We start from the raw sequence: 13917 nt of genomic DNA on the forward strand, positions 1-13917 counted from the left end.
TTGTAACACTAAACCCGTTTTGGTGACAATAAACCCGTTTTTGTAACAATAAAGCCGTTTTAGTGACAATAGCGGCCTGGGGCTGTGCTCCTCCGGTGGGAAGCGGGGCAGGGGGCGGGGCCGGGCGGCAGGGGGCGGGGCCGGGCGGCAGGGGGCGGGGCCGGGCGGCAGCGGCGCTGGGGCGAAACCCGGCGCGGGCGGGGCGGGGCGGGGCGCGCGCGGCCGCTTTGTCCCGGCTGCGGCGCGAGGCGGCGCCCCGGGGCCGGTCGCTAGGGAAGCGCCGGCGTGGGGGCGGGAGCGCGCGTTGCTAAGGAAGTGCGTCAGGGGCGCGGCGGGAGGAGGCGGCCGCGCGGCTCCATGGTGACGGCGCAGGTGAGTCCGGCCCGGTCCGGCCTCTGTGTGGGTCCCGCCGCCCCCCGGCACCCGCGCGTGTGTGGCCCGGCCCGAGGAGCCGCCGCGGGGGGGACAGCCCCGTTGGCACGCGTGGGCACGGGCACGGCCGGGGCAGCGAGCGGGGGGGCGGCGGGCCCTGGCCGGCCCTGGCCGGCCCTGCCTGGCGAGGCCGCCCCCGGAGCCGTTCCCTGCCGCGCTCCGTCCCGCGGTGACCTGGCGGGATCCCGCAGCCTCCCCCGCGGCACCGTGGCGGCGCGGGCCGAGGCGGCGGCCGTGAGGGCCCTGGGGGCGCCGAGCCCCGGCAGCAGGAGGCCGCGGGGAGGGCAGGGCGGCGGCTGGCTCACGGGGCAGGGCGAGGCACCCGCGGTTCGGCCGAGGCCTCACGGCCGCGGCAGCGCTGGGAGGATCGGAACCGCAGGAGCGCACCGGGAGGAGCCTCCCCAGCCCGGTAAACTCCCGCCGGGAAGCAGAGCGGCCCCGGGCCTGCCCCGGGCAGGTGGGTTAGCGATGCGTGCCCGGGAAGAGCAGAGCGTTCCCTGGGCACGGCCGGGCGGGCTCGCGGGTCCTGGCTCCCGAAGGGTTCTGAGGAGAAGCTGGAGCAGAGGAAGCTCCAGCTGAACCCGAGGAAGAACTTCTTCCCTCTGAGGGTGACGGAGCCCTGGCCCAGGCTGCCCAGGGAGGCTGTGGAGTCTCCTTCTCTGGAGATATTCCAGCCCCACCTGGACACGGTGCTGTGCAGCCTGCTCTGGGTGACCCTGCTTGGGCAGGGGGTTGGGCTGGGTGACCCCAGAGGTCCCTGCCATGCTGGGATTCCGTGGTTACCTGGGCTCACCTTCAGGCTGTGGCATCGCTCGTTATACCAGGCACAACCTTGTGTTGACTGAGATAAGCGCAAATGCTTGGATTGCCGCCCGCCCTCCCCTCCTGGCCTGCAGCACGCCCGCCAATGCGCTCGTCTCGACCTTGACCGGGCTCTTGGGGACCTGGCCCAGGTCGCTTTACGCTGGGCTGATGTCACGGTGCCTTCCCCGTGCCCCTGGCCATAGCTGGCCGCTCCGGGCAGCTCAGGCGTTGCCGCGGAGTTTCTGGGGAATACAACCACTGCCAACTGCTTGGTTTTATTTTTCAGTACCACACTGGGGTAAATCTGAGAAGAAACTGGAAGTTGTGCTTCCAGTGAACTTCACAGCAGTAGCTAAAATAATCAGAGATGATTCACAATAGGTTGTTATGAAAATAGCCCAGGTCAGGGGTAAAGTTAGTCATCTGGGACTATAAAAAGAGACTTGAAGTGAGGTGGGGGGAAGTGCCAAAAGATTATCAAGCTCGCACTGGTGAGATGTGCCCGGAGGAACAGCAAATAGGCAGCGTAGTTTTTGCTCAGTCGCAGAGGGGACGTGCTGGGTGTTTCGCTTCTGACTTGCTGGTGAGCGCACGGAGGGCAGTGAAGTCGCCGTCTCTGTGAAGACTCACTTAATTCCACCCATTTAATGTTAGTCAGCATCACTTCCGAAGCGGCACTTCTCATCAAAATAGTATTTTGGATGTTAATTGTACAGAATAAATCAAGGCCGTGCTTCTCAGAATTCGTGCCCAATTTGAGTATTCGCTGTAGCAGGGCTGATAAATGCAGCATCGGTTGTTACGTGAGCGTGCCTGAAAAAAAGTTGTCTCTTGTGAACTTGAACTAGAGGAATATCTCCAGCAGATGTGGAAGGAGAAGTGTGGGTCTGCATACACAGCTGCCCATGGTGAGCAGAGGGAGAGCTGCTTTCTGTGACTCTGCAAGGCTTGTCCCCGGTCCACGTGTTCTCTCTCCGTTGGCGTTCTAGCCTACGTGTTCCTGGTGGGTCGGGCAGCGAGGCCATCTTTGTCTGGAGTTGTCAGCTGGGAGGGAAATGTTTTTATCCAGCAGCAATCCAGAATTCCCTGTGCAGGTTGTGAAGTGCTGCTTCTGGATGATTGTCCAGTTTGGTCAACTCAGCGCACGTCCCTCATCTTCCTCCTGCTAGGCACCGCCTGCTTTCACGGGAACAGCGAGGACAAGGAGCTTCCCCTCACAAAACCAAGCAAGTTCTGAAAGCCATGCTGAAGTTTCCGTACAATTCTTAAACTTGTTTATTTATTATTCTTGTGTTATTACTTGTAATGCAGATTGACAGTCTGGATTTGGGGCTGGAAATGTTCTGCTTCCTTTCTCAGTCTTCTCGCTCTGCTCCTGAAGTTCCCTGTCCCCTTGTTCGAGGGTTGCTGCAGATCCAGCTCGTAGGGGAACAGCGAGAACGCCCTTGGGCCAGACTGAACGTGAGCCAGCGCTACCTGGGCCTTCCAGCACGTGGTAGTTTCACATTCAGTTCCAGCTGGCAGAAGGATCTCGGAGCTTTTCCTGAAAGATATTTTTAAAAAAAAAAAAAAAAAAAAAAAGAGAGTTTATTAGAAATCAGACGGCATTCCACAAGCTGCGCCGTTCAGATCCTCCATGTCAGGCTGTCGCTTAGCAGTAACACCGTGTTTTTGTCGCGGGTTAAATGGCAGCTCATCGTGCTAGCGACGGGGCGAGGCAACAGCGCGTTGCTTCCTCTCCGCCCCGCGTCGCGAAGGACTGGGATGGGTGAACTGGGCTTGTGCAACGTCGGTTTAGATGGATGCTGAATCTTGTAAACCCGATCCAGTGGGAGCACCGGAGCAGGCGTGTGGAGGGTGTTTTGGTCGGTCACTGTGCTTGGGCAGGGCTGGCTTTTATGGGAAATCCTGGTAAAAGTGTATTGCCAAAATAAAAATAGTGGCATAGATCTGTGTGAGCAGTTGTGCTCGATACACCTAAAGCAAATATGGTTGCTCCAGCTTCCCCTGAAAGCAGACGCGCGAGCTCTCGCTGAGGAGGACGCTGATGTTGGCTGGCAGGGTCCTTTCACAGGGAGCCATCGCCTTGCAGGAGGAGGAGGGCGGGCTCGAAGGAGCGAGTGCTTAGGAAATTTTTATGAGAAGTGCTATGAAAGGAGCTTAAACGCACCCTCAAAAGCCTGAGGAGGGCCAGCGCTGGCAGATGTCCGCTTCGCACCCTGATGTCCTCTGGTCACTTGAGCGCTGGACGAGGCATAATGCAGATCACTCCACCGTTACCCCTTTCCCTTCAGCTCCCCGCTGGACGCGAGCGGGGAACGCTGCTCTCCGTTTTCAGTGTGCTGACGATACTGGTGCAAAAAATACAAGCGCGAGATCAGCCCTGACCGGGCAGTCTGGAAGCAGAACAGAGGCGAGGAGTTCTGGGGCTGCGGGCATGCCGAGAGCGGCCGTCTGGCGTCGGGAGGAGCGGCCACGCTTCGCTGGGGTGCTCCGGGGCGAGCGCGGGAGCAGGAGCAGCTTTGGATGTCGGGGTGCAAAGGGCCTTAATTTTCCGGGGTGTGGCAGCTCGCACCCTTGCCTGGGGCGGCGGGGTGGTGGACACGCTCCGTGTCGCTGCCCGCTGGTTCGGGAGCTCGCCTCACCCGGGCAGTTCACTGCACATGACGGGTTTGTTTTGCTGCATTTGCAAGCGTCGGAAGGCTGTGCTATGCTTGTGGCTGTAATGATTTCCTTTGTAGCGAGCTAGAGTGCGAGACTGGGAGCAGACTTTTCTGTAACAAATATTTGCACTTGATTCTTGAGCAAAAGGAACGGTGACACCAGTTCCCCCAGTCTGGAGATGCAGAGTATCCAGGGGGTGTGATGCCTGGAAATGGACAAACCATTTAATGGTTTTATCTTCAGTCCTCGCAGCTGCTGCAGCCCAATTAAAGATCTATTGTTCTGTAAGGAGCCTTCTAGAAAGGGACTTTAAAGTGTAACGCGCGAGAGGAAAAAAGCATTTGGGCGGCATTCCAGGGAACCGCTGAAGAAAACCCAGGCATCAGCTGTAAACCTGTTGTGGCCGGATGGTCCTGATGACACATCGCGTCACACCACACGAGAGGGGACTGCAGTGTGAATGTCTGATAAAAATGGGAAGGTTTTGTCGATACACGGGAGGCGTAAGGAGAGGCAGCTCTGAAAATACTGTATTTATCATTTACGGTCTCTCTGGAGCGTTGGTAGGCAGCTGGAGCTCTTCACCAAAGCACCTGACCGATTCCCTTTCAAGAGCCTGAGCAGTGCGGAGAGAGCAAGCCGGAACTGCGTTTCCGAAGCACGAGATTTAAAACAAAAAGGCTGACTGCAAAGGGAATCCATGGCAAAGTATTATATTATTTTCATAAGTGGTTTAAAAAGCATTATGATTATTTTTAAAAGTCAAGAGAAGGGTCTCTATTAACTCTAAAGATGTGACGAAGATTTTTTGCAGCAGAGCTTGTGCAAATGATACTGATTGTTGGACAGGCTTTGCTAAAATAATGCTGTCTCGGCTCAGGCCTTTTTAAAGTTTTCATGTTGTACATTATTTTTATTCTTCAAAGTCCCTCACAACTTAATGAATGCAGAATGCTGCTCGAGTAGATAGGTTGAATCTTTGGCTTTGTGAAAAATTGTCATCTGCAGAAAACTGCCTTCACCTATTCCTGCTTTGTTTCTGTTTCAGGTTTCTAGCACGGGCTCCTCCATCGATCAGAGCGCGCCAGCCACAGAGCTGCTGTCATGTCGAAGCTGAAGAGCTCTGAGTCTGTCAGGGTGGTGGTGCGATGCCGGCCGATGAATAGCAAGGAGAAGACAGCTTCGTACGAGAAAGTTGTTAACGTGGATGTCAAGTTAGGGCAGGTCTCGGTGAAGAATCCACGCGGGACGTCTCATGAACTGCCTAAAACTTTCACCTTCGATGCTGTGTATGACTGGAATTCCAAGCAGGTTGAGCTCTACGATGAGACCTTCAGGCCTCTCGTGGACTCTGTTCTGCAGGGGTTTAACGGGACAATCTTTGCCTACGGGCAGACCGGGACAGGGAAAACGTATACGATGGAAGGGGTGCGTGGTGATCCTGAAAAAAGAGGGGTCATCCCCAATTCATTCGATCACATCTTCACCCACATCTCTAGGTCTCAAAATCAGCAATACCTAGTTAGAGCTTCTTACTTGGAAATATACCAAGAAGAAATCAGAGACTTGTTATCGAAGGATCAGTCCAGGCGGCTGGAGTTGAAGGAGAGGCCGGATACAGGTGTGTATGTTAAGGACTTGTCCTCCTTTGTTACGAAAAGCGTCAAAGAGATAGAGCACGTCATGAACGTGGGAAACCAAAATCGCTCAGTCGGTGCCACCAACATGAACGAGCACAGCTCTCGATCTCATGCCATTTTTGTGATCACCATCGAATGCAGCGAGTTAGGACTCGATGGAGAGAATCACATCCGTGTGGGGAAACTCAACCTGGTTGACCTTGCAGGCAGCGAGCGGCAAGCGAAGACCGGAGCGCAGGGGGAAAGGTTAAAGGAAGCTACGAAAATCAATCTCTCTCTCTCAGCTTTGGGCAACGTTATCTCTGCCCTAGTAGACGGCAAAAGCACGCACATTCCATACCGGGACTCAAAGCTGACGAGGTTACTTCAAGACTCATTAGGTGGCAATGCCAAAACTGTGATGGTGGCCAATATAGGCCCTGCCTCTTACAACGTGGAGGAGACTCTGACAACACTGAGATACGCCAACCGTGCCAAAAACATCAAGAACAAGCCACGAGTGAATGAGGATCCTAAGGATGCTCTGCTGCGAGAATTCCAGGAAGAGATCGCTCGACTCAAGGCACAGTTGGAAAAACGGTCTGTTGGCAAGAGAAAGAGGAGGGAAAGGAGGAGAGATGGTGGGGAAGAGGAGGAGGACACTGAAGAGGGTGAGGATGAGGGAGATGACAAAGACGACTATTGGAGGGAGCAACAAGAAAAGCTGGAAATTGAGAAGAAAGCGATAGTTGAGGATCACAGTTTGGTCGCAGAAGAAAAGATGAGACTGCTGAAAGAGAAGGAGAAGAAAATGGAGGACCTGAGGCGAGAGAAGGAAGCAACAGAAATGTTGAGTGCTAAAATCAAGGTAGAGTCCTTCCTTGTCCTACTTTTTGAAAGCAATTTATTTAGGCTGTGGGGAGAAAAGAGGGTTTCCCAAATCTTAAAGATATTTCACCAAAAATTTCCAGGATAGTGATTTGTGTTTAGATTGGAAGATTTTAAAATAAAGTATTTCTAGACAGAAGTTGAAATTTCCACCATTAGTTACATACTTCAATATTCATGAGTTGTTTCATCGTTCTTATGTGCTGATCTTTTAGGACCTGAAGCAATCATCAGCACAATAAAATGTGACCATACGTCTCTTCACAAGCTGTGGCACAAAAAGTGCTTCGCTCTGTCACAGATCACGAACAAGTTCTTTACAGGAGAGCACGCGTCGTGGGTCTCCAGCTTCGTTCACACCTTGCAGCAAGGCACAATTCCCAGCGAGTTACCGTTTCGTTAATCCCGCAGCTTTGTAGGAATTTTAAGAAATAGTGATTCTTGCAGCAGGTGACTTGAAAGAGAACGTTAAATAAGGGCGCTGCCCTGAAGAGGTTGTGTCCGTAGGAGAGGAAGTTGCATTCTGTGGTCACTGAGAGAAACTTCTCACCGTGGTTTTTCCTTTCAGGCAATGGAAAGCAAGCTTCTGGTGGGAGGGAAAAATATTGTGGATCACACGAACGAACAGCAGAAAATCCTGGAACAGAAACGACAGGAAATTGCAGAACAGGTACACGGAAGAATGTTTGTTAGTTTGTGTGGAAAGCCTAGCTGCAGAGCTTTTCTAAAACATTGTATCAGGAGAAACCCTAAGAAAATTTTCCCAGGCTTAATCCTAAAATTGGTTTAATGGCAATCATTAATCTCAAAAGAAGGGGGAAGGGCTCACCATTGTATGAAGTATGTAAAGAAGGTTTAGAATAGTTTTCTCCCAGCTTTTCACATTAAAGATTTATGTCCTCTCTTGATTGGAGCTGTCTGTAAGTGAGGAAGTAATTGGAAGACCTCCGGGAGTGACAGATCAGCCATTAGCTCGAGGGGGGGGTGTTTACTGTGTGCTAAAAGTTCATTTTCTGTTACGCATTTTCTGTTGGTGTTTCTGTAAGTGCCATGACTTGTACGAATTGATAAGAAGAAAAGAATCTAAACATGACCCTTGATTTCTTTAACTGAAGCTCGAGCCCTTATTCACATGATCTGGTTTTAATAGCAAAATAAGGACAAAGAAGATTTAATGCTTCTGGTATTTCTAAGGCAAGAGATAGGAAGAACTAGAAAGAGAAGCAAAAGCCCTGGAACGCAGGGAGGTAAAAACGCCCTGAGCGGTGGTTTCATGTACGTCAGCCTGGAGGCGGCAGCATGGTTGTGGTCTTTAATATTGTATGCCATGTTCTGCAGAAACGTCGGGAGCGAGAAATCCAGCAACAGATGGAAAGTCGAGACGAGGAAACTCTAGAGCTGAAGGAGACCTATAGTTCTCTTCAGCAAGAGGTGGACATAAAGACCAAAAAACTCAAAAAGGTAAAAAGACAATGATTCCACGTCTCGTGGGTTAGGATTAAAATCAGCTTGTGTGGGAAAGTGAAAGGATCGTGGGCACATTATGACTTCGGCTCTTGTTGTCTGTTCCAGTTGTTCTCCAAGCTGCAAGCTGTGAAGGCAGAGATCCATGATCTCCAAGAAGAGCACATCAAGGAGCGCCAGGAGCTGGAACAGACCCAGAATGAACTTACCAGGGAACTAAAGCTGAAGTAAGTCCCCTCACTTCATTGCCTGCTATTAACTGTAACAGGGGTGGTTGCTTTGTGTGGGGACTGGAAGGTCTGCCTTGCACATGCTTGTGGAACAAGATTTAAATAAGAGAACTAAAACGTTCCTGCTTTTCCAGGGCGGTATTAAGTCAGCAGGAGAGGAGCAGTGGAGAAAAGCATCAGCTAATTATGTTTCCTGTGTATTTCTCATTTTTGTGGTGGCATGTAGGCACCTGATTATTGAAAATTTTATTCCCTTGGAAGAAAAGAATAAGATCATGAACAGGTCATTCTTTGATGAAGAGGAAGACCAGTGGAAACTGCATCCAATAACCCGTCTGGAGTGAGTGTACTTCGAATCTTTTCCTGGGATGGAATTATAGGTCATAGGAAACCCTCTAGCTGTCAAGAGCAAGGTACCCTGAAAGAGGGATTGAACTGGGGATTTGAAGTGGTCCTCTAGAGTTCGTAGCTTCTTGCTGCACCATAAAATAAAAAATTTTATTCCTCTTAGTAGGTTGAATAAAATAGGAGTAGACAGTTAGGAGAATTCTTGGAAGGTTAGGCTCTTTCTTCTAGATGAGCCCAATAATGATGTATAAAATACATGTAACAGTGCATTCACCGTTAAAATAGCCGTAAATTCCTATCATATTTCTTTGCTGTTTTAGATAGGAAAGCTCTCAAATTATTATGAGAGCTGTGGCTAGATCCTGACGCTCTACAGAAAGTTCTCTACAGCAAGTTTAGAAAGTTGGGTGCAGCTGAGTGCATCTGTGGTCTGTAGAGTAAAAACGTGTGTAAACCCTCCCCTTTGTGCAGGGAACGGGTGACGTGGGATAACTGTCTTATCTTCTTGTCCCTGATGAGAGGGCTCTTCCTGCACATGCAGCCTGGGTAGCTTCTGCTCTCTTGAAACATATTTCGGTGTGGAATTTGCAGACGTTTTAGCTCCTAAACTCCAAGAGGAGTCTTTGGTTTTGGTGTATAATAGACGTGAGTATCCATTTTTCTCTAGTAACCAGCAGATGATGAAAAGACCGGTATCTGCTGTAGGATACAAAAGGCCGCTGAGCCAGCACGCCAGGGCGTCGATGATGGTCCGTCCAGAGGCTCGGTACAGGGTAAGCCCAGATGTGGTCACAGCCTTCACGTGTTCACCCTCCTGATCAGGGGAATGGTGGTTTCGGAGGATTGTTAGGTTATCAATGGGATGCAAATTTTTATGGTGTCCTGCATACATTTATGAAGTTCTTCAGAATAAGCTTCTGGAGGGAAAAGAAACAATTTGTATGAAAACATGCAGACTTTGATTCTGCTTCTGCTGTCTCAGGCAGAGAACATCGTATTGCTGGAACTTGACATGCCCAGCCGAACAACGAGAGACTATGAAGGTCCAGCCATTGCTCCCAAAGTTCAGGCGGCTCTAGAAGCGGCTCTGCAGGAGGAAGAAGAGATACAGGTGGACGCTTCAATCTTTGAGAGCACTTCAAACAAAAAATCAAAACCCAGGTGAGTGGGAGTTTCAGCAAGCAGCCTAGCCAACAGCAGAGGGACAAGGACAGTTGCTGGCTGTCAGCACTTCTCGTCAGTAGAGTTTAGAGAAGCTTGGCTGCAAAGCAGAGAGAGAAAGAGAGGGACAGGGGACAGAAGAGAAGGCTGAGACTGATTAGCAAGTAAATTCAGCTTTTGGAAGATTAATTTTAATGAGTAATAGGTGACACTGTCGGGGCTTTTTGGTTATTTTTTCATTTTTGCTTCTTCAGGCCTAAAACTGGAAGAAAATCAGGGGGACCCTCTTCAGCAGGCACCCACAGTTCTCAGCTCTACCCGCAGTCCCGAGGGCTGGTTCCGAAGTAAAACCAGCAGCTCCTCTCCGGGGTGCAAACAGCCTTTGCCTTCCGAGAGCAGAGACAAGTAAAAACCTGCAGAGAGAACTGCCAGCCAGACTCCAGCCCCTCTCCCCTGGAGGTGGCCTCTTTGCTGTGTAACTGACTTGTGCCAGTCCGGGTGCGCCGAGCCACAGGAAGATACCTGCTTGAAATTCAGCATTTGGCCTCCGTGGGAAACAGATTTTAGTTAGGAAATGAGAAATGCATGAGGTACATTGAAGTGTGTTAGAAGCAGTGGGAAGCGTGGGGATCACCTCGCAGCATCACCGTCTGTCCTTCCGCACTAGCCCTTCGGCTGCACGGGGCTTTTTTGCCGTTGGGCAATGCGAAGACAGAGTTGAAAGTCGTCTCAACAGAACCACCGCTCCAGAGCTCCGTAGTGAGAACGAGATGAGGTTAACAAGCAGAGGATCTGTTCACACTTGACTAGGTGCATAGTTTTTCCTCTTCCTGCTTGAAAGACTGGCATCACCATTTGGGGTTAAGAAGTTGGTCTGAACAGGCAGGATGTCGGCATGTGCCTCCCTTTAGAACTGCAGGACAAAAAAGGGGTCTTGAAAGCAACTTTGTGCTCTCTAGAAAGGAAGCAATAGAAACTGAAGTCCTTTCCTTGTTTACAGGCCTAAGTTAGAGTTCCTCTAACCTGACCTCCTACAGACCTCACCCCTACCCACGGGAACCGCCCTGTCACAGGATACATCTGCATACCAGTGCCAGCTCCACAACTTTCTTCCTCTCTCTTGCTTCCACCTTCACCCCTGGCATTCCAAACCAGTGTCCGTACGAAGTCTTTAAACTGTGGGGCGGCGTGCGGCCGTTTTCTCACATCGCCCACTCTTCACGGGAAAGGTAGTGGTGGCTCCGAGCTGTCTCCAGGCAAGCTCCCGGGGCCGACTCTGCTCTCCCTGGAAGCTGGGCAGAGGGTGGAGCACCGTAGCGTGGAGCTGCCTTTGAGTGCTCTCTTCTTGTCCCTTCCCTCGCTGTCTGAGGAGCTTCGGCGCCTTCTGTGCCCCACCTGCTCCATGCTAGAAGCTTTCCCTTTGCGCCTGCCCATGCAGCGCCCGCTGGGAGTGAAAGCACGTGCAGCCGGGTCTGGGTAGTGGAATCTGGCGTGAGTTCCGGGGGTTTTACTTTGAAAACAAGGGAGGAAGAGCTCCTGCTTTCGACGGTCTCTTTGCAAAGCTGCCCTGTGGCTAAAGCAGGTTCCCGTGATGCTGCAGGCTCGCGTGGCAGGGCAGAGGGAGGTGGAACTGCCACGCTGAGGACAGAGTGAGGTGTCCTTGTCTAGTGTCTCACAGCTCGTTCGTAAGTTTTAGTTCACCGTACATTGAGGCTTGGGATGTTACTTTTTCTGGTTGCTGTTGGCTGTCGTCCTATGAATGTTCTTGCCTGTTCCCTCTCCCTCACCGGTGACTTCCTCCAGACTGACAAGTGTGAGTGTATGAGGGCTTGCCTGCTTCTAGGAATGCTCTGATGCGTGGACTCTGCCTTGTGCGCTCGCTACGTATCTGCGGAGCGGCTTCACCCAGGCTGGAGAACTCCGTTGTGTCTGAGCCCCACGAGCAGGAGGGACGGAGCACTGGGCACGGCTCACCTCTGCATCCTGCGGGCACGGTGCCTTGGTAAGCCAGCTGCCCAGCTGCCCGGTTCAGCGCCGACTCGGCTGCCTTCGCTCATGGAGCGCTTCTCTGGACCACAAGATTAGTATATACATATATATATATATATATATATATTAGTTTTGGTGGAGGAGAGGGGAGTTTGCCTATACTTGAGAGAGCTGGCATCCAACAAATTTCTTTCAACCTGAACATGGAGACCTGGCATAATCTTCCTTTTTATAAAGCACTGCTCATGTACAGAGAGCCTTTTAGTTGGCTCTTGTTGCATAATATAATGTCACCTTCTCTCCCCTCTCCTCCTCCTCTCTAGCACATAATCTTCTGTACTTGGACATTTTAAAAGATGATTGTATGGTGTCAGTGCTCAGAGAAGTGAAGTGAAACAAGGCCGGGGGTCTAAAACGGCGATAAAATATGTAACTGCCTATATGTACATACCTATGTACACGTATGTTTTATGTGAATAATGCCTACACAGACACCTCTGTGTCCGCACATGCGCACACTTCCTCAGTTGCCCCGTTCCGTAGGGAATTCTGCATTAACAGACTCCCACGCTGGAAACTCCTCTTGTGGCAGGGCTGGCACCGTGGAAGGCGCGGTGCAAACCCAAACCGTTCTCGTTTTAGTGTTGATAAACTAGCTGGTTAATATGGCAGAAAGGCTCTGCTTTTAATTCTGTAGAAATTCATTAGCAAGGTGAAAGAAATTCAATAGGGTGGACAAAGAATAAAACTGCATATTTAGTCATTGTATTTGACTTGGAGCTGTGGCTGGAGATGGCGTTAGCGTATTCGTGGGCAATCTCAGATTGTTACAGAAGCTTTTACAGTCTCATTCCGATGGACTTACCCTCGACCAGATGCTCAGAGTGGCACTGATACTAAGGTAAAATACATTGTCGTAAGCTGTACAAAACATACTGAGCTCTGGGTTGGAGTTTTTAAGAAGCATTCCTGCCGAGTTTGCCCCTCTCTGGGTGCGATGTGAACCGTCGGGGCTTCCTGCGGGTTAGCGGCCAAAGGCAGGAAGTCCTGCTGCCTCCTGGGAGAGGCCCTCGGACAGCGTGCGCGTCGGAGTTTCTCCATAGGAATGTTCAACACCCTTCTCATCTCTGCTCTGATCTGTATAATGGGATCTTGTTTTAAAAAGTGACGTGCAGCAGAAGTCGGCCCCTGGCTCTTGGGAGCAAGCACCGCGTGACACTGAAGCATAGGAACGAAAGCACTTTCTTAAAATCCTTAACATAGGTCTAGCGCCTTTTTTAAAAATATTTGCATGCTGCTTGAATCTTCTAAAACCCATACCTCTGTCACGGCCCCTCGGTGCGTTACACAGATCAGATCAGACCTGCGGGCGGTGTTGGGTTTAGGTGTAGGAAGTCTGCCTTCGCGCAACGCGGAGAGTTTCAGCGAGGCGCCTGTGAACCGGGATCTGTCCTCTCCGCGGCGGTGAACGTGCACCGGGCTTTGAACGGTTCAGTGCGACTCCCCGGGGTCTGTTCCCGCCGTGTTAGAACACGAATTGGAAAAAGGCAACCTGCGGAAGCCGCAGTTGGAGACGGAGCCAAAATGAGAGCAGCGGTGCTGTCTGCGCGGCCCCGGGGGTTGAACTCCCCGGGTCCGGGCGCTTTTGCCGTCTCCAGCCCCCGTCGCTCTCGAGGCGGCATGCCCGAGGCTCTCCCTGCCGGCACCGCTGCCCGCGTGAGGGCTCGGCTCCCGGGAGATGCGCCCATCTCCGCCTGCTCTGAGGTGATCTGTAGGCAAAGAACCTGTCCATAGTTCTGTCCATAGTTTTACAGCCTGTATTTATTGGTATCATCTCTCTTGTCTAGGAATGTAAAGTGATCCTAAGGCGCCATATGTAATAAAGTCAGTAAGATTTATTGCATCTATCAAAACGTGCCCATTTTTCATTCCTGATCTCTAAAGGGATGGCAGGGTTCAGGGACTTCACGTTTCACAATGCCCGATGTTCTTTTTCTTCCAAAAAAAGAAAAAAATCGCCTCAGGGCGAGCTACGTGACTAGCAGGCGGTAAAGCGCGGGCAGGAGGCAGCGCCTCGGGGCGGCCCCGCTGCCCCCGCCGCAGGGAGCGGTGACGGGCGCGCAGGGGCAGCCCGCCGGCGGCGGCCGGACACCGGCGACCTCCACCCGCCGCGAAGCCGGCTCCGCGGGGGGGAGCAGCCTCGGGCCGCCCGGACAGGCCGCGGCGGGGCCGACATCCTCACTCCTCGCAGCAGCCGGCGGCAGAGGGTCAGCCGCGGGCCCCTCCGACCTGCCGGAGCCCGCTCTGCCAGGGCCGAG

The 13917-nt window shown here is 52.0% G+C and overlaps 1 protein-coding gene across 2 annotated transcripts; it reads left to right on the plus strand.

The window, feature by feature from the left end:
* Positions 1–325: 325 nt before the first annotated feature.
* KIF3B (kinesin family member 3B) lies at positions 326–13512 on the plus strand. 2 transcript variants are annotated; one of them, XM_075438344.1, is made up of 9 exons: positions 326–372; positions 4949–6387; positions 6976–7077; positions 7746–7868; positions 7980–8098; positions 8328–8441; positions 9117–9222; positions 9432–9610; positions 9865–13512. In XM_075438344.1, the coding sequence occupies exons 2-9, from the start codon at positions 5005–5007 to the stop codon at positions 9956–9958; spliced, it is 2220 nt and encodes a 739-aa protein (XP_075294459.1). In that variant the 5' UTR covers positions 326–372; positions 4949–5004; the 3' UTR covers positions 9959–13512. The 2 variants fall into 2 exon arrangements, with proteins under 2 accessions (XP_075294459.1, XP_075294460.1); XM_075438345.1 differs by lacking the exon at positions 326–372 and adding an exon at positions 783–841.
* Positions 13513–13917: the final 405 nt, after the last annotated feature.

Source organism: Opisthocomus hoazin, chromosome 18 (assembly GCF_030867145.1).
Source record: "Opisthocomus hoazin isolate bOpiHoa1 chromosome 18, bOpiHoa1.hap1, whole genome shotgun sequence".
Taxonomy (NCBI): domain Eukaryota; kingdom Metazoa; phylum Chordata; class Aves; order Opisthocomiformes; family Opisthocomidae; genus Opisthocomus; species Opisthocomus hoazin.